The sequence below is a fragment of the Scomber japonicus genome, chromosome 1, assembly GCF_027409825.1.
Source record: "Scomber japonicus isolate fScoJap1 chromosome 1, fScoJap1.pri, whole genome shotgun sequence".
In the NCBI taxonomy this organism is placed as follows: Eukaryota; Metazoa; Chordata; class Actinopteri; order Scombriformes; family Scombridae; genus Scomber; species Scomber japonicus.
Genome location: NC_070578.1, coordinates 18200249 through 18221748, shown reverse-complemented (window position 1 = coordinate 18221748; position 21500 = coordinate 18200249). Strand labels below are relative to the sequence as shown.

Genomic DNA, 21500 nt, shown 5'->3' with positions numbered 1-21500 from the left:
TTGAACACTGCATATTAAGTTTTTTGTTCAGTGATTTAATGTTATTTAGTACACATATGGTGTACTCTTTGTGCTCCTAAAATTACAATGTAAAACTCAGTGGATTACATGTTTTCATTCATTCAGATTCACATCTGCTCATTCATTTATGATTGCCTCTCGTTAAGAGGTCAGCTAAAGCTAAGCAATGAGCATTAAATTGATGCAGTAAGATTATAATCCAAACCTCTTTGTACATGTAAGTGTAATTAAACACCCCTCTCAAGAATAAACACAACCCAGCTGAATTGATTTTTTTTAATGAACACATCATTTCATTCAAATGAATGAAAGCAGTAGACAGATATTAAATAGAGGCAATTGCAAAGCAATCATCCAATATATTTTTGGGGACAAAGGTCTTAGCTGAGATAAGGCAGCAAACTGACACTAAGCTCAAATGTAAAGGTCGACACTATTTCCATTCCACAGTACAGTGTGTTCCACCTTCTCCTGCACACTGACTGGGCTGTCTAGTGTAGTCATGTAACAAATAGCATGGTTACTAGTTGTTATGTCAACATCTTTTACATTTTGTTTTAAACAACAGCTTTGGTCTGTTTGCTGCCACTGTTCCCCAAACACCCAGTTAAAAAAACATAATACATTATTTAAAACTCAGTGGGTAACATACTCCATTACATACAGCTTAACTTTTACTATTGCTTAATTAGCCCATGTTTTTGATTCTTTGCCCTTTAAGACATGGCAAATGAATAATGTACTAATCTGTATAGTGAAAATTCAGCTGTTAAGAATGTCATTTCATGAGTTTCAGCTAATGCATCTGCTAAAAGAAGCACATATCAGGCCTTACAAAATGGCTGCCAGTGGTACTATAACACAGAGAATCTGATCTTAAACTCTTGGGAAATGGCTACTTAAATATACTTAATTCCTCAGCAATAATGTTATGCTTGTTATATTTGGAGGGCCAAAACTGATAATTTAATGTGCTATATATTGAACTTATGAATACATGACAGCTTACATTTCAGCTTGTATCATGATTTCCACCAGCCACACATTGATATCCCTCTTACTGACAGCCAATAAAAACACTGCCAGCCCAGAGGAGTGACAGCCAGTCCCATCAGTCCACAGTCCACTTCAGTAATCAAAAGCTTGGCTGAAGTTGCGTTTGTGTCCCCCTCTGTTGTTGCCATAGCCACCACCGCCACTCCGGAACCCGTTACCACGACCACCGTGTCCGCCAAAACTCCGGCCTCGTCCACCTCTGAATCCTCCTCCTCTGTCACCGCGTTGACCGCCACCAAATCCACCACGATTACCGGCCTTCTCTTCCAGCTCTGGGAGCTCTGTGGCTACAGTCAGTTGCCAACGGCGACCGTCCTGCCAGGTCTCCTATTGAAGGATCAAGTGATGTGAGAGGGACTGTTAGCAGTCAACTTCAACCATTCAAAATATCAATATTTCACTCTGAATTATTCTTGTTCACAAATGTTTAGCTTGGAGACACTTTAAATGATTCAAACAAAGGTCACCACACATCTTGAATAGACTGAAGTCTTTGCTGTTGTTCTTACCTGGATCTCCTTGATTTTGTCAGCCGGGACATCAAAGCAAACTCCCTGTTAGGAACACAGTAAGGGCGAGATGGTGAGTGTTTCAGTCTCAGGGCACACTCACACTAGGCAATCGTACCGTGCCCAAGCACGTTTGCCCCCTAAAGTCTGGATTATTTGGCTAGTGTGAGTGTACTGTGCTTGAGTACGGTACACTTCCCTGACACGGTACACTTGGAAGAGGTGTGCTTGAGCACGGTACAATTGATCACACATGCGCACTAGGGATGAATATTTTTTCCAAAAATAAGACATTTTAAATCCCAGTAAAAGAAGCAAATTTTCCAGGGAATCCTGGGAAATCAACGATTTTTAAAAAGGCAACACTAGCTGAGCCCTGGTCATTTCAAGCAACACTAAATGCAACGTGCAGACATTATGCATATATGGGTTCCCAATCCGACCATTTGTAGTGTATTATTTTATCTTTTATTATTAAGGCAAAAGAACTCAATTTATGTCCATCAATATTATAATGAATAGGCTATAGGTTTAATATTAGTTTGCATCCAGCGTGCTGCGTGGCCTTCATTACATCTGCTGCACCGCTGCTACCACAATTATCAAATGCTAAGTTTACACAGTCTGTGACTGTGACCCTCATAAAAGTAATATTTTACAAATCTACATGATATAAACTAATGAAATTCGTTAAAGTAAGTCATTTGGCGACTCCTAAGTCATTAAACTAAGTCTTACTTTTGCTGGCGTAAAGAGATGTCTTTTTTACACAAGTATCTAGTACTGCATACTACACAGGCATGACTCAGAAGAACAAGCTTGCACTTTTTAATCAGAGTGTGTTGTGTTTTACCGGCGCACAGCACACGAACACACACCTCTGTCCTGTCTATATGTTTTTGCGCAACACATGTGTCGGAGGCAACCGTGCTTGAGTACACTCATTCAGTACGTTATGCTAGTAGCAGCTAATGTAGCCTCAAGCAAAGATCAGGAGTAGTCTACAGAAGTCTGCTAATCTCTTTTTGAAAAATATATAAACTTGTCTTCATCTCCAACTGATATTTGTCTCAAATTACATCACAGCTTTTTGTGCAGCTGTCTGGTGGCACAAATGGCTTTATGCAACTTTTTAAACATATGCAGTAGTACTGCCCAAGACATGCACACAGACTGATTTATCTGCCCCTAATACTGTCACTGTAGTATGTGACAAGCTGAACCTAAAAAGTTCCTAATGGTCAAAATAATAAAATACAATGCAATCTTGACGTGAAATATGAGGAAAAAGTACATGTATGAATGTGCACATACTGTTTTGCCTTTGAGGAAGGTCATTCTGTGAATGTGGTTCTCCATCTCTTCTCCGAGCTGTTCTTTGATGGTTCTCCAGGCGTAACCCAGATTATTCAATTCTTGAGAACACACCAGCTGCACAGTGGTGTAACCCTGGAGAAAACAGCAGGAACAATATGTTAGGTGTAATTAGTGTTCTATGCAGCACAACAAAGTTACAAAGGAATCGCAATGGAGGACAATAACTACAGTCAGAGTGCATAGAACGTGTGTTGCAGTTTCAGTAATCCTGCTGTTTTTGTAACTTATTAGTATATTCGTTTTTATTACTTACAGCATCAGAGTTGAGCAGTGACCTCTGCTCTAGACTTGTGGCTCCAGAAATATGTGCGAGTGCAGCGGCTAGTGCATCAACTGCTCCTCTCTCCTCAATCAGCTTCTCTGCAGACTGTCTGAAGTATGCGATAGCTGTGACTGGAACAGAGTCCAGGAACCTGGATACAAGAAAGGATTAAAATCATGACACTCTCATATATCTATAGACCACTCCCATGGTGAACGCTATGATCTGAATGTCACTAGAATTACCCACCTGACGGCATCTTTGCTTGATGACTTGATGATGTCATTGGCGGTGGGAACGCCAACTCGTCTGAATGTGATGCCCTGCATTAACACCAAATACATAGTTTGTCAGTTTCATAATCAACATTCAAAGACATCAAGAGTCAGAGACTGCCAAGAATGTCAAACAGTGCCTCCTTTAACTCAGACTTCTTTGATGAAACACTCTCACTCTATTTTTCTGGTTTGTACTACTTTCCAGTCTCTCCTCTTCAGTCTTCTTGTTTATTTCCATGTCACACTAAGCACAGATGACTAAGTTTTGTTTTGTTTTTTTGCACAGCTGCTCCAACAACTAAACGTGGCCCTCTTGTTTGCCTTTCTAAATTATCCTCCACAGGCAAAATTTACAAGTATACGTACAGCTTTGTTTTCTACATAGCGTAGCTGGTCCTCTTCTTTCCTCTGGTAGAAACAGATGCAGACTCCAGTCCTGCCTGCACGCCCTGTACGACCTGAACGATGAATGTATGACTCCACATCCTGACAACAGACGCAGATGAAAATACAATAAAAGGTCATTCAGAAATTGTAAAGGAGAGGAATGTATGGTTTATAATTTATGACACAGTGCTAATAAAATGCCAATTAATTACAATTAATGAGAGTAGATTTTTTCTTTTGAAGAATAAAAGGTATACTCAAGTTTTTAATTTTTTGTCTGGTAATAAATCACACCTTGGGTGGAGAACACTGGACCACCAGGTCAACTTCAGGGATATCTAACCCACGGGCTGCAACGTTGGTGGCAACCAGAACCTCAAATGTGCCATTCCTGAAGCCCTTCAGAGTTATCTCTCTCTGTTTCTGGGGAATATCACCATGGAGGGACTGTGTACTCTGAAATGGCCAGACAGTAAACAAGCACAAATGAACATAATACATTTACATAAGACAATGTAAATGTGACAATTCTTAAAGCATTTTAAAGAACTAGCTTGCTACATCATAGATGTTTCTTTACATTTTTACAGCATTACTTCAGAAAGACTAACAGAGGGATTAAGCAAGACAAGATTTGTGAGCCTGAAAAGTTGCCCAGGAGGAATTGTGGACTAATGTGCTGAATAAAATCTCATATAAATTTAAAACTGGTCTATAGCTGAAATCAGGCATGGTGCCTGAGAACTGAAAGCCTTGCTAATATCAAATATTCTCCTTCAATAAATGGAAAATGGAAGCAGATCAAAATATTCTTGTTATGAAATTATGTAATATTTTGCAAACTTTCAGTTTACCTGTTTAATGGACGTATTCATGGAGAGTTCATTGGCCTCTTTCTTGGTCTCACAGAAGACAATGGTTCTGCCGTGGCTGCCACTATAAACCTGGATCACATCTCCTATCACCGACGCACGCTGTGACCAGTGACACGCTATGGCCAGATGCTACAGAAACAGGACAGAAATGGATAAACAGAGAGAGAGGTGGAGGTTAACAAGAGAAAGGGATTTTTTTATCCTGCTGGCAGACTTCAACGTCTACTTCATTCTAATTCCACTCGTGTTGATGATGATAAATAGTGCCATTTTTACTGAAAATTAACTCACTGGGCCTTCATAATGGAGATATATGTGACCTTATTCTATTCAACTTCGAGAGATCTAAGGTTGTTATAATGCTTGTTAAATTGTACCATCACACTAACGCCATTTTTCTCTCTCTCTCTCTCTCTCTCTCTCTCTCACACTCACTCACACACTCACTCACTCACTCACACACACTTACTTCCACAGTGGTTGCAGCTCTCTGTGTTTTCTTGCCAATAAGGTCAATATGTTTGCACTCTGGTCTCATGTATTTCTTGGCCACCTCGTAAACCCAGGGGGGGCAGGTGGCCGAAAACAGCAGAGTTTGTGGGTTGGATTCGGAGTCTGGAGAATAACACAGAAAAACAAGTTGTATTAAATGCGGGGGGGAAAACACAAGATTCCCGTATCAATCACATTAAATTAAGTTCAACTAGTATTTCTACATACAGATCCTACCAATGTATCTATCACGTCACATGAGACACACATCCCAAAAAAATGGCTACACACTGTCCCATAAACACAAACATGAAGACACACTGGGCACGAGACAAAGATGTGTTGGTTACCTTTCTTATAAGATGCAGCCAAAATTTCTTCAACCTGTTCGGCAAATCCCATGTCCAGCATTTGGTCCACTTCATCCAGGACGACGTGTTTCAGTTTAGAAAGGTCGAGTTTATTGTTCTGAATGTGGTCTTTGATGCGACCGGGGGTTCCAACCAAAACATCAATACCATTGCGAATTGCGTCGACTAGACAGGTGGAGATGAGCAGAGTTATTATTAATTTATTAAGAATGTTGTTAATATATCAGGCAAAAGGCACATTAAAAAACAAACACTTAAATTTACAATGTCCTATTATGCATTTCTGTATAGTTCATTGTATCGTCTTCAGAATTAAAGACAAGTTTGTGTGCATGCGTGTTTGCGTTAGACGTACTCTGTGGGTTGTATGAGCTGCCTCCATAGAAACAGGCAATAGAAAGTCTCTTGGCGACGTCTTTGAAGTCCTTAGCGACCTGTATAGCCAACTCTCTGGTGGGAGCTAAAGCCAAGACCTATACACAGAAAGAAAAGAGATTCAGACATACGCCAACATACTCAGAAAGTAACAGACATGTCATTGATAAACAGCCAGTAAAGGTAACTAATGTATGTGTACCTTGGGAGCCCGGCCTCTATTCTTCTCCACTGATTCCCTCTGGAGCTTCTCCACCAACGGGATGGCGAATGAGAAAGTCTTTCCTGTTCCTGTTCGGGCTTGGGCAAGTACGTCTTCTCCATCGTACACATGATTAAATGTCTTTACCTGAATGTCAAACAGGTAAGAGACTCCCCGAGCTGAGAGAGAAACCAAGAGAGAAAAGTGGTGGTGATGAAGAAAATGGGACGACGGGACTGATAGAAAGACAGAGGATCAATGGCAATTTATCATACAGCCCAACCCAGAGCAGCTAAGCAACCTCATCATGTTAGAATTTGGACGTGCACTGGTACACCTTTGCTCTTGAACCAATATGGGGAAAATTAAGGAATAAAAAAATGAACAGTGACATATACCTTTTAGTTTCACGATGGTGTCTGGGGAGATTCTGAAGTTGGAAAAGGCTCCTTCTTTCTGCTCGGGTGTCTCCTCCTACACAAATAAGCAAAGTCTCTCTATATGACTGTAATCTTGCACTACAGTTTAAGAAAAGTATCTCTTAAAGAAAGCAACATGTAAATATCAAAGCAGAGCCTGAAAAGACAAAATCAATACAATATGAACACAACTAGCGCTTTCAATTAAATGTAATAGTTTTTGATTGCTTAAAAAGTACTCAGTGACCACTGTCCAATATTTCATAATGAAATACACCAATATGATATATCACAATATAACACCTAGAAAGAAGGCTTATCCAACAGTGCTCACTCCTCAACAACAAGTGGAAGACAACTGCAACAAAAGCTGCATCATCATGAACATCCACACCAACCTGTAAATGTCTCCTGAGAGGAAAATCATTCTCATAGTGATGAAGCTGTATCAAAAATATAAAATCACTCCGCCCAGTCTTACCGGTTCTTTTTCTCCTTCACTGGCTGAGTCTTCACTTGACTGGGATGGTGTCTGGATCGGTGTCTGAAGGGGTGTGTTTGGGATGGAATGTCCATTGGTTGCCTCCTCAGCAACTGCTTTCTTTTGCTTCTTCTTTTTCTAAACCCCAAGAGAAAAGTGAAGTACCGACAGTGTCACACATGTACCCCAGAACAACTTGCTGGATAATAAATATAGTTTGTCTGTTTAGTTCAAAGACTATGCCTTCATTTGTAAGAAAATCTACCCAACCTGCAACTACATATTAACACTAAACTAGCATTTACTGCAATTCTGCCACACAGTACTGACCTCTGTGTCTACTTCTGTGTTCTTTTTATCCTTCTTCTTCTTCTTCGGTGTTTCCACATCATTGCTGTTGCCATTCATGTCTGTAGCCTCCTCCATGTGGCCGTCCACTTGGTCCGCAACCAGCTTGTCTTTTTTCTTTTTCTTTTTTGGTGCTGGAGGTTCACAGTCTGGCTCCTCCATCTGCTCCTGATCCTCCAACTGCTTTTTCTTCTTAAGCTTCTTCTTCATATTATTAAAAGAAAGGCAAAAAGGTTTTAGATACACCAAATCTGTTTTGAAATTGTTTTGTACTTGCTTTTCAAAAATAATTTTAGCTTCTACATATTTAGCTTTTAATATAATTAAAACTGACATGATAACAATGACAACTTTATAAGTAAAAGTGTAATGAGTTAATCATCACGGAAGTATTGACAGAACTGGGCAATTTTTTTTGTTATTTTGTACAAACTATATGACAAGTAAGTTAAAAGTTTCTATTTACAGTTGTATGATTAGTCAACTAATCGATGAGTCAAAGGAAGATAATTATCTGCAACTGTTCTGATAACCAATTAATTGTTTACGTAATCTTTCAAGCAAATGTGAGGATTTGGTGTTTTGTGCTCCAGCGTATAGTGATGGTCATATTTCACTCTTTTCAAATGATGAATCAGTTAATTAAGAACATAATCAGCAGATTCATCATAATAAAAGATAATAGATAATTGAGGCTCTATTTCTATTTTTAAGTTCTTCAGACTCTTGGTATTAAAACAGTATTTTTCAATTTAGATTATATATTAATCTCATTGAGAGTAAAGTATATTGAATTGAATTAGCAAGAGAAAGGCAAACTTCTAATTACATCAAACCCCCCCCCCCCCTCCCATTTGTGTAATATGATTGTCCAAATGAACTTTAGAGAGCTGATCAAAACATCAATGGAGAGAAAACTATCAAAAACAATTGTAATAGTTAATTAATAAAAACTTTTTTTTAAGTAATGTAAAAACTTTTTTAGACTTTAAAAATCTATGATGGGTATTTTTTTTGGTTCAGCACCTTATATAGTCGGTCTACACAATCAATAAAAATAAACAGTGGTTAAGCATTACTATAATTAATTCTTGACCACTCAATTTTTACCATCACTACAATGAGGTGTTTTTTTTTAAATTAGTCTGGAATAGCCCTGGGGGGTATTCCAGAGAGCGGGTTATGTGGGAAACTCAGAGTAAGTTAACACTTTTTCACCTGTATGCTACAATTTTAAGAGAGGTAACGTTAGTCAGTGGAGTGGTGCATTAAAACATTGACTCGGGCAGCAACTTGCTCCCATGCTGCTTCTCTCTCCTTAGCGTCTGCAGCGGTGTTACTTTTTATGAAATATATGATCATATTCGCCACAGGCCTGCAGGGGGAGCTCCAGTTACAGTGAGGTTACATAACTCGAGCTTGTTTGGTTTTCTCAGTAGTTGCCATGGCGAATCAAGGTATCGGGGCTCCATTGATGATGGCTTTTTATGGTGGTCGCGCACGTGCCAAACTCAAGGTGAACATACACAGAGTTGATTGAACTAGCCTAATTCAGATCAGCTGTTCTGGAACCGGATACTCAGAGTTTCCCCATCTCAGAGTAAGTCAACTCAGTTCAGGTTTAGACTCAGAGTTTGTTGAACCTCCTACCTATAATACCCCCTGATGAAGACAGACAAACTGTTTCTTTTAGACCTATCTTAAAAAATAAAACAAGCACACAACAAGTTTACAGAACCTTGTGTACAATCAAAAACACACCAGGGGTACTAGAGATTTTAACTTAACATACATTTAAACTAATATTTGTTTGTTCGTTCAGATATCAGTTTCCTAAGGACGGTCAGCTCTGAAAAGTTTGGCTTTTGCTTAAGAATGAATATGTATGAATATATGATTTGATCAAAAAAGCAACAAATTAATAAAACAGAACTAGACATCCAGTGAATCAAACATATTACATTTACAGTTCTCCACAGCAGTACAAAAGTGAGGGTGGTGTTTTGAATGCGGGTGTAGCAATTGTCTGGTACGTCACAGCGCAGATGAACACGTGTGTGCAGCCTCGTTTTAAAGGCTTTCACGTTGGGAAACATCACATCCGCATTGTTTACAGAGCAGTAACACGTGGGCTCGCCATGTGATATCTCCGCTACACTGCTAGGCTACGTGGCTAACGTTAACAATGTATAACTAACACTATAACATCCCACTTTCACCACATTGACTTTGTGTCTTCATACGGTTGTTAATAACACCTCACTGATAACATTTCTCTACCGCTGTCACCACACACAGCGAGTCCACGTTAGCTTGCTAAACTTCAGATTAGCTCGTTCTGCCACATGTCGAGCGAGCCGGGATTCATGAGCGTTTCCACGGCGACAAGACCCGGTCTGCTCACCTTCAGGGCTTTAGCCTCCGCGGCCGTATCGATGTCTTCGTCCATGGTTTGATCCTCGGTGTCAAAGATTATTTTTGATGGCATTTCTCTTCCCAGTTGTTATCCTTCGGTGTAGACACACAGGCAAACCACACGGGCACGCGGGTAAAAAGGAACGCGCAAGGGGGCGCGAGCAAGCGAGTTCACGAGTCATACATAGAAATAGAGCAGATAGATCACAGAGCAGCTCTAGGTGCTGCAGTGCAACATATGTCACAGTGTAATGCTACTGAAGGCACGGTGTGTGTTTGCAACATTACTTCATTTTCATTCTTCCGCTCTTGAATGTAACGATTTTTCACTATGTGGCTTGTGTCTTTGATTGTTTTAATAATCATTTTATAATAATTTTTTCTTTGTATATATTCTGCTTTAATTTTACTCTAGACATCATTGAAAATGAGGGCATGTCCTCAATGATTCCTCGAGATTTGAATAAAAACTGAATGAAAAATGCGTGAATGAATGATACTATAACTCTACCCCCTCTCATGAGAATAGTAATTGCAATAAATAAGAATCGTGTCGTGTGTGATAAAGTGTTTCACGTCCTATTTTTTAAATTTATATTTGTTTCTTTTATGTTTTATCAATCAATCTTTATTTATATAGCGCCAAATCACAACAAAGTAATCTCAAGGCACTTGGCACACATAGAGCAGGTTCTAAACCGAACTCTTCAGGTTTTAACTTTAAAGAGACCCAACATTTCCACATGATCAAGCACTTGGCAACAGTGGCAAGAAAAAACTCCCTTTTAACAGGAAGAAACCTCAGGCAGAACCAGGCTCAAAGTGGGCGGCCATCTGCCTCGACCGGTTTGGGTAGAGAGGAGAGAGAGGAAGGATAGAGGAGAGAAGCACAATGAAAATCAACATTGAAGCTAGAAGGTCCGGGACTGGAATCTGTCATCCGGACTACAGGCCCAGATTACCTGTGAGACGAGAAAGCACAGACAACTCCGGGGAAGAAGTTTAGGTTATTAAATGCATTAATAGTACATGAATGTTAATGGATATAGATAGATGGATAGAGAGGGAGAGAGAGGAGGAGAGAGGAAAGTTTAAGCCTACTCTTAAATGTAGGGAGCGTGTCTGCCCCCCGGACCGAATCTGGAAGATGGTTCCGGAGGAGAGATGCCTGATAGCTGAAGGCTTTACCTCCCATTCTACTTTTAGAGATACTAGGAACCACAAGTAAGCCTGCATGCTGGGAGTGCAGTGTTCTGGTAGGTACATAAGGTACTATAAGCTCTTTAAGCTATGATGGAGCCAGATCATTAAGAGCTTTGAAAATGAGGAGACGGATTTTAAATTCTATTCTAAATTTTACGGGAAGCCAATGCAGTGAAGCTAAAATGGGAATAATATGATTTCTCTTTCTAGTTTTTGTCAGAACACGTGCAGCTGCATTCTGGTTTAATTACTGCTCCCTTAAAGGACTGTGGTACATATCCTGTCACCAAAGACAGATTGATCATATCTAATAAGGAAGTGCTAACTGAGGGAAATACTTCCTTAAGCAGCCTAGTTGGAATCGGGTCTAAGAGACAGGTTGATGGTTTGGAAGAAGTAATCATTGAAGTTAATTCTGTAAGGTCGACTGTAGAAAAACAGTCTAAATATATATCAGGTTTAAAAGTGATTTCTAAGTTTCCTGTGTTAAAGGGTAAATCAGTGCTTATTGAGGGCAGGAGGTGATTAATTTTGTCCCTAATAGTTAAAACTTTATCATAAAGAAACTCATGAAGTCATCACTACTGAGAGTTAAAGCAATACATGGATCAGTAGTATTGTGGCTCTTTGTCAGTTTAGCCAAAGTGCTGAAAAGAAACCTTGGACTATTTTTATTCTCCTCTATTAGTGATGAGTAATAGGTGACTCTGGCATTATGGAGGGCCTTCTTATATATTTTAAGACTATCTTGCCAGGCTAAGTGAGATTCTTCTAATTTAGTGGAACGCCATATTCTTTCTAATTTTCGTGAAGTTTGCTTCACGAAAATTAGTAGGGTTTGAGAATTATACCACGGAGCTGTTCTCTGTTGTTTAATTACCTTTAAGAGGGGCGAGTTCAGAGTTGTTCTCAGTGAATCTGCAGCACAATTAGACAATATGGTCTAATTGTCTATGTATGTCTAATTCCTAAATTAAATTCAGAATAAGTCATCTCTGTTGTATTGAAACATGGCATTAAGTTCAATAAAGAATTATTTCTTCAACACCATCAGACAGACAACACCATTAGACAGACATCTAGTAAGAACATGTCTGTCCAATGGTGTATAGTCCAGTAATAGAAATTCAAACGTTATTAAATAATGGTCTAATAAAGAAGGATTATGAGGAAGACTATTAAATGTTCAACCTCAATGCCATATGTCAGAACAAGGTCAAGGGTGTGGTTATAACAGTGAGTGGGTTCATTCACATTAGGAGAGAAGCCACTTGAATCTAATAATGCAATAAATGCAGTGCTAAGGCTGTCATTATCAACATCCACATGAATGTTATAGTCGCCTACTATAATTACTTTATCAGTACTGAGGACTAAATTTGATTAAAAAACTCTGAGAAGTCTGATAAAAATTGGGCATATGGGCCAGGAGGACGTATTACAACAAATAAAACTGGCTGTAAAGTTTTCCAGGCTGGATGAGAAAGGCTGAGAACAAGACTTTCAAATGATTTATAACTAAGTTTAGGTCTGGGGTTAATTATTAAGTCTGAGTTAAAAATAGCTGCATCTCCACCTCCCTGGCCGGTTTCTCGAGGAATGTGAGTATTAATATGACTGGGAGGCATGTATTAATTTAGGCTGGCACATTTATGCAAATCATTTTTAATTGCCTTGGTGTTGAAAGGGGCTATACAAATAAACTTGCCTTTACTTTAAAGAAAAACTGCTGAAAGCTCAAGCAAGTAAGCCTAAAAAAGATTTAATTATCTTAGTTGATCAAGTAACAGAAAATGATGAATCATACCAGAAATTACATGTTTTCAGTTCAATTTAAAGCTGCAATGACAATACTGTAACTGTCCGACAGATGGTGCACTGCAACCTGTTCTGCATGGCTTTTCCCCTTTGTACACTACCAGTTTACAGGTGGAATTATCTTGCACTTCATTAATCATTAATAAGTAAGTAATAGTGTTTAGTTGTCTTTGTGTTCATTGAAATACTGATTCTCCCAAATTGAAAAAAACAGAACAAAACCATTTTTTCACCTCTTTTACTACTAGTAGCATCTAGCCACACAGGTCCTATCATATATTGTTCAGGTTATCCTCACTTTAATGGCTATGTCTGCAGCTCTCATAAAATCTTTACTGGTTCATCAGGTGCAACCAACAGCTCATGACTTGTGCCTTTAAGAAACAGCAATAATTAGCCGTTTTAATGTGATCTATTTCAGCTCTGTGGCGTAAGCCAGTTTATTGTGATGTTTTGTCAAAATTACGCCGAACCATCGCTTTAAGTTAACCACTTCACATGGTGTCAGAGGTGGGATAGGCAGTGTTTCGGAAAAAGAGTCTATCGCAGATTAGCAGATATTGCTGGAGATGGCGAAGTTTTCGGCGCCGGAGCAGTTAAACTTTTCCAGGCCGGAGGACTGGAGGCAACGTTTTTCCAGATACCAGGTCGCAACAAGGCTCTTTATTGAGCTTCGTTGCGACATCCAAGTGATGTCGGCTGATATACTCCATGGGTCCAGAGGCCGAACAAGTTTACAAATCTTTTGCCTTGACGGACGACAATGGAGCTGAAGATTATGATTATGTATTGGGACTGTTTGACGTGTAAGGTGATTTTGGAGCGAGCACGTTTCCACTCACGGACCCAAGAGGCAGGTGAGACTGTCTAACAGTACATAAAGCGTCTATACAAGCTTTTTACTCACTGTGACTTTAGCGAGAAAGAGGTTGTCATAGGGATCAAAGACAAAGATCTTTCACTCAAACTGCAGATGACCAGTGATCTCACATTAAAGAAAGCTGCAGATATGGCCAGGCATTCAGAGTTAGTAAAGCTCTAGAACAGTGAGGCGGGAGCAGCAAGGCATGCAGCGTATTCCTGGGCTCCATAGAAGAGACTGCTAATCAGGGTGAAGCAACAGCAGATGAAGTAATCACTGACACAGAGCCATCGTGGCATACCACACTGGTGATATGCAGGACTGCAGTCAACTTTAAGATTGAGTCGGGTGCAGACACCACAATAATAAATGAAGCAGCATTCAGAATAGAAAAAAAAGGGCACATACAGTGTGTTCTCGCCACTGAAGAGGGCACTTTAGCGCGCGTCTTTGCCACCCAAGAGGGCAGTTTAGTGTGTTTTTCCAACCAGGATGGCACCTTAGCAAATGTTTTGGCTCCCAAGAGGGCACCTTAGCACGCATTTTTCATCAATTGGGCCACAAGGGGGGGGGGGGGGGGGGGGGACTTGCTGAACAGATCAGTTGCAACTGATCTGCTCAGCCTGATACAGCACCTCGGAGAAGTGGGTGTGTATGGAGAGTTAGGACTGCTTAAAGGCGATCCTGTGAAAATAGTCAAGATGCCAAGCCATATAGTGTAGCAGCACCCCGCCGCATACCTATACCACTCTTACCACGAGTTGAGGAGGAGTTAAAGCGGATGGAAGACAATGGCATAATAGAGCGCATGACAGAGCCCACAGAATGGGTTGCACCTATGGTGCCAGTGATCAAACCAACTGGAAGAGTAAGGATATGTGTAGGCCTTACAAGACTGAATGAAAATGTAAAAAGAGAAAAGTTCTTCCTGCCCACTGTCGACAGCATTCTGCATAAACTAGCTGGAAGCTCAGTGTACGCTATGCTGGATGCAGCCAGTGGGTTTGGCAAATAGCCCTGGATGAAGAAAGCTCAAAGCTGACCACATTCATAACTTCAAATGGCTCCCTTTTGGAATAACATCTGCCCCGGAGATATTCCAGAGAAAAATGCAGGAGCTGTTGCAGGACCATGAAGGAACAGTGGTCTATATGGACGATATTTTAGTGTTCGGAGCCACGTCTGGAAAAGGTCATGGAAAACCATACACAGGTCTGGCCTGAAGTTTAACCGTCAGAAGTGTAAGTGGCAGATACGTACCTCACACGCTGCATCCTCTTAATGAACTGTTAAAAACAAGTGTGACATGGATGTAGGGCCCTCAGCAGGAAAAAGTCTTCAGGAAGGTTAAAACACTGATAAGATCTGCTCCTGTGCTCCAGTACTATGACCCAAAGCGGCCCACTGTAGTAGGCGCTGACGCATCCAGTTATGGACATGGTGGCGTACTGCTGCAGGATCATGGGGGCACGCTCAAACCTGTAGCCTAGTGCTCTCGCACACTCACTGAAGCGGAAAAGAAATATGCACAAATAGAGAGAGAATGTCTCGCGGGCATATGAGCTTCAGAGAGAATTTATCTGTATTTGTGTGGTCTGGAGAGCTATAGACTATTGACTGATCATACACCGCTGGTGACGCTCATCAACCACAGAGACCTTGATAGAGCTCCCTTAAGATGTCAGCGACTCCTCATCCGTCTTATGAAGTTCAACCCCATCGCTGAGTACGTACCGGGCAAAAACCTGATCGTCCGAAGTGGACGACACTGGATTAAATGAGGACATCCAAGCATATGTGGATGCTATTGAGGAGCAGCAGAGACATAAGCCAGTGCTAGAGCGCATAAAAGTGGAAACGGCAAAAGATCATTCCCTGCAGCTTGTTTGACACTACATCAGGTCAGGATGGCCACAACATGAGAGAAAAGTCACCAGGCCTGCCATGGACTATTACAGGGAGAGAGGTCGTCTGAGTGAACAAAACGGACTGCTGATTGCGGCTGCAAATTGTGATTCCACAAACCTTAAGATCAGAGATGCTTGAAAGGATCCACCATGGGCATCTGGGTCTGAACAAATGTCGAGAAAGATACAGAGATGCCATCTGGTGGCCGAAGATCAGCCAAGCAGTAAAGGATAAGGTGCTGTCATGCTCTCATTGCAACGAACACAAACCGAGCCACCACCGGGAACCACTCATCACTACACCACTACCAGAGCTCCCTTGGCTGGCACTTGCAGATTGTCAACAAGGAACCTAATGACACTCAACCAGGGACAATCTCCACTCCACCAGACTGCGGTGTTATCACACAGGAGTTCCTTGGCCGTGCCTGTACTGAAGCAGAGACTCTTGCTGGGACACAGACACTCAGAGTCAAGTTGACACGTTCAGGACATGTCGTGAAACCTGTCATTAAGTTAACCTTTTAGTTAGTCGGCAGAGAAGCAAAATGGGGCAGAATAATTCCCCTTCCTATTCCACCAGGGTGTGGTAGTCAACCCACTACCATGTAGACTAAAAATGTTTAATTGTTTTAGTGTTTATTTCATTATATACTGTATATTTGTGTTGCTATTTCATCTTTAGTTAGGAATCTGAAAGAAGAAGAAAAAGATAGTAAAAGAAAAGGACTAAAAAAAAAATTATTAGTTACCTGAAAAGGGGACAATTGCATAATAAATAGACTGAGAATGCAAAGTTATTTTCCAAAACATCTTTGACTGTTACTGTCAATGTTCAGAATTAATAATATACTGAAAGTACTTCCGTGAGCTTTAAAAGGGGGAGATGTGGCGTAAACCAGTTTATTGTGATGTTTTGAGCTGCACTTGCACACTAGTCAGCAGAGGACGCTGCTGGCTATTGGTTGTTGTTGTTAACCAGAGTTGAAATAAAAGAACAAGGCTGCTGTAAAATGTATGCTCTTCTCTCTCTTCTGTTTAGCTTCTTATAAGTTAAGTTAACCACTTCACAAGCTCCTTTTTTCAACCTTCAGCAATGTGTTTTATACTCGCGCTTCAGTGTCACCTCCAGCTGTGCAGGTAGAGTTGACAACCAGCTAGTGCAGTAACACAAAGAAGAAACCTCCCTGGCTGTCCACCTACAAACACCATTGTGTTCATATTAAACCATCACTTTTTTGGACAGCAGCAGTACTACGAATCAAACATTGTTTTCCCCGTACATGTAGGCTACACACACCTCAGGAGTAATTTAGGGTTCATGTACTTTTTGACATGGGAACAAGAGGAGCCATTGTGTACACTTAATGACACAATGTTACCTTCATAATGTTCAAGGTGTGCACCTGGCAGTGTCCAGCAATACTACAAATTATGGCATCAAGATGATCAAAGAATGAAATAAAAAAAATAGGTAATTTTTACTTTTATTGCAGGATTATTTTATTGGATTACAATACATCGTCAGATGTGACTCTTGATTTTGTGTACAACCCTAGATGATTAGCAAGTATAGCTGCATTGACTCTATAGACACCGCAGACTGTCACATCATTGACCAAAACGGCACTGTTTCTGGTGGTTATGGTGATATAGTAAACCAGCAATACCAAACAAGCAATAGCAGACCTTTTAATACTGCTGGTTTCAACTCAGAAGCCTTTAAATTTTGTGTCAGAAACATTTCAGTCCAAACACACAAACTGTGCTGCACACAAACATGACAATAAACTGTCAATTGCCTGTTAAAGTTGCAGGTGAACATTAACTTACTGAGGAAGAGAGGCAGAGACATCTCTCCCTCTCTTCCCCTGCATTATTTCATCTCATTCCCATATAGGACATCTTCATGCTGTGTAGTGGGACATACAAGTACCTAGTGCACTGTCTGTGTTAGGTTATTTTTAAAGTTATCATTGGACAGAAGACTTCAGATTATCCAAGGAGTTGATATGTTGCGCTACTCTTCTAAGACTTATATTTTACTCAGTGTTGCCCTTCTTCTGTTCTTCTTGGGGTAAGTCTTTTACCTGTTAATAATAAAAGTACCTCTTCATCGTACTACAACTGCAAGATGTATTGTGGTAGGAAAGAATAAAAGTTGAACCCATCAAACAGCGGAAGTGAAGAATACGCAAATAAAACAGTTTCTGACTGACAGCTGCAAACAAATACTTTTCCAGAATTCATATTTTGGTCAGCTTTGCAATTCTTCTCTTTCTGATGTAACATTTTAACTTATTAATGATAAGAATTATACTTGCAAGACTTGCAAGCTTTATCATAAAGAGAATAAAAGCTGAAACCTTTAAACAGTAGTAAAGTACTGTATTCTGTTTTGTTTTAGTGTCACTACTTTATTTATTTCAACAGTTAATTACTATAAAATATATTACAGTATTTCGTAGCTAGGCCTGCCAGTTATATACTGCATTTTTACAGTGTTGCTATTGTAATGTATATTAGCCATTTCTAAGTCTAAATGTTACAGTACATGGCTGGAAAAAAAAGTTTTCCTCTTATTAAAACGTATTAATAAGTTATTATTAATAAAACAACTTATATGTACCATATTAATGGTCAAGTCAATGCAGTCAGCTTAGTTTTACATTTAAAAACACATAACCCTTAGTATCAAGCACAAAAGAGAATGAGGCAAGGAACAGCTTTATGAAACTGACATTTTTTTCTAAGGCATTCAAATATAACGTACTTTGTGTGTGGAAAAAATGTATTTCAAGGTTATACACGTGTCATTGTAACCATGTTAATGATTATGTCCTGCCAACATTTTATGATAATGAGCTGCCAACAAAACTTAGTAATGAGTCTTTTAATCCCATGGGTCACAATAGTGACCGTAAAAAAATATTTTAGTTATAAGGCTCTAAATTTGTTTCTGTATGGTGTATCAATGTATTACCAGCAAACTGTGAAATTATACAATGTCTCAATGAGGCGTGTGCAGTTTAATGTAAATTGTCACATGACCAGAGCTGCTTACTTATTGGTTGCACCATAAGAGGAGGATGGCTGAAAGAAAGAAAAGATTTGTAAAATATTTTAGCATGAAGATAAAACAACATTTGTGGTACATATCATCAGTAATGATATATGTTCTTGCAATTAGTTAACTTTGTCCAGTTTGGTCATGGAGTAAATATGTTGATAGCGACAATAGTGACCGGTAGGATAACACATTGTATCTAGGTATACACATACTTATTACACTTTTTCTATCTAACTTGCTATTCTGATTTTTCTTTTAGTTTAACTTTAAGTCAAGTTCTGGATATGGTATTTTTAAGGTTAAACCCATCTTCTCAGACCTCAATCAGTCATACAAAGTCGTGCCATTTCAGGAATGGCTGTTAGTTGGTGAGAGCATGATCCCATACTATGGCTGACATGGATGTAAATAATTCATAAGGTAATTCATAAGGTAAACCAATTGGTTACAAGCTATGGAGCCTTGTCTCATCCAGTGGTTACATGTCTCACAAGGAACCATATTGTGGTTCCCACTATCTACTCCTTGAGACAGGGTTGGGTCAGGGACTCAGTATTGTTCTTGGTCTTGCAGAGCAAGCTCATTTGCTTCAAGATTACAGGTTCTTTCATGACAACCTCTTCACTTGGCTTACAATCCTTGATGAAATGAATGGTCTTTGCATGGTCTCTCAACAGTGCACTCATGAACAGTTATCTGTTTTATTGAGACATTATGGGAGGGACTATTGGCCTGCTCATCCTCTAGCGGTACAGTCTCTTATGCAAACATTTGGCACAAAACCAATAAGCCATGGAAGGAAATATTTACTCTCTGCTGCTGTTGAAGACTGGGCAAGATATGACAAAGCCTCTCACTAGCCAATCAACAAGATGCACTAGTTCCAGGGATGTCGCCATTGTGATACCTATGCACATAACACATAACCTCTACATAACCCTAGAAATGCAAAGCACCACTGCACATTGAGTGTTTTATATAGCCTACTATGGACAGTAGACAAGGACATAAGAGTGATTGAAAGGGCTGGAAAAGCCACTAAGGGGTGAGGACAAGTAGTAAAACAGGCTATACCGATAAAAATAAAGTTGACCAAAAAGTAGTTCAAAATAGTGATGCATAAAATATAAATATGTACTTTATATAATAAATATCATTATTTTATTCAGTGTAAGCCCCTACTTGAATGTATATTGTACAGGCTACCTCTATCTTTAATGTTTTTAATTATGTTCAATATGAGTGAGTCACACATCTGCTATACAATTGTTGGTGAATGTTACACTAAAACATCACAATAACAATGTTACAAAGAACATTGCTCACTCAAGTACAAGTTCAAATATTATGATGATGATATTAATGTTTAAATACATGTTATACTACAGTAACAATGTTACTCTACTGTATGTTACAGTAATTTTACAATAATCTTGATGATGGTTTTGTGTTTGGTCTCAGTATCCATATTCGTGTTGCAGAGTTTTTGATACTTGAAATAGTGACACTCATTATGATGTTACTGTTTGATGTCAAATTCTAATAATTTGTCCAGTTTTCAGTTCAGTCCATGTTGAGTTGTCTTGCATGTTCAGTCCTGTTCTGTCTGCTTAGTTCTGTGTGGTCCCTATTTCAGATCTTTTTGGCCTTTTGCCTGTACACCCTGAATGCTTTTGCTAATTGCATTTGGGTCCACCTGCTCTGTTCTCTGCCGTTGTAACACTTCATAGTCCAGGTAATAAAATGTGGTTGTCATGGCATTTATGTTGAGTGACCGTAACTGTCATGGTCACAGGCACATAAAGTGTGTAGAGTAATGGAAACTCTTAATAGGTCGGTGCTTGAAGTATAATTAATCTGCATTTGTTCATGTTCTATAATGAAAAAAAAACATTTTTGGGCAGTGTTTATTAACTTTATTGTCCTAAGAAATGAAATGCAACTCATGCAATGACCCAAATAATATGGCATTTGATTTTATGAAGTGTTCTTGTTTAAATGGCATGATAGGGCAGTATTACACACATTACTATAGGATATTAAATGGTTAATGGTAATTAAATTGTTTTAATACTCAGGTTTTTAGATACACGAAAAGACACCATATTATGAAGGTGTTCTAAGCTCCATTTTGTAAATAGAGGTGAGAAGTTCTGGAGTTAAATAATAGTTTTAATCTTAAATATTTGATCATTAAAATAATTTAATACAGGATACAATTCAATGATGAACACAAATATTAAAACAAGTTTTCAAACTCATCGCTACTGACAGCATATTTATAGGCAGCATTCATTTCATTGTTAAATAAATGTTGGAAACAAATACCTCTTTTTTCTTAATTTGTTAAATTTGTGGCAATACTAACTAATTATTGGAACCAGACTAGAACTAAAGCATAGAAAAGTGTAATGGCTTGAAAGCTGGCAGGACCCAAAAGCAGACTAAACAGACAGGATGGTGGTAGGAATGAGGGATTTATTATAACTCAGGGTTTGGTGAATTGAGGGATCGGTAAGAGGAGGGGAACTGGTGGCTGCCAGTGGCCGGGGAGGTTGAGCACACCGGTGAGGCTTCAGCCCAGGTGGAAACGCGGAGTGAACAAGGGGTTCCTTGAGGGACTGAGGTTCCAGGTCGAATGGCGTGGTGCACAAGGGAGAGGGGGAGTTCGGGCTGCGGTGAGGAGGGCAAGTGTGACCGCACAAAGATGAGGGGGCAGACACTGGTAGGGCACAGAGACACAGATGATGTTAGTAAGGCAACACGATATGA

At 39.6% G+C, this 21500-nt stretch overlaps 1 protein-coding gene across 1 annotated transcript; it reads right to left on the bottom strand.

Annotated features, from left to right (window-relative positions):
- Positions 1-283: 283 nt before the first annotated feature.
- ddx21 (DEAD (Asp-Glu-Ala-Asp) box helicase 21) lies at positions 284-10004 on the bottom strand. The gene is made up of 16 exons (XM_053316606.1): positions 9858-10004; positions 7436-7657; positions 7106-7243; positions 6604-6679; positions 6206-6384; positions 5984-6101; positions 5608-5793; positions 5235-5380; positions 4745-4894; positions 4185-4346; positions 3870-3989; positions 3475-3548; positions 3217-3376; positions 2901-3035; positions 1587-1631; positions 284-1404 (listed from the first exon to the last, which is right to left on the bottom strand). The coding sequence occupies exons 1-16, from the start codon at positions 9939-9941 to the stop codon at positions 1150-1152; spliced, it is 2250 nt and encodes a 749-aa protein (XP_053172581.1). The 5' UTR covers positions 9942-10004; the 3' UTR covers positions 284-1149.
- Between the last annotated feature and the right edge of the window lie 11496 nt (positions 10005-21500).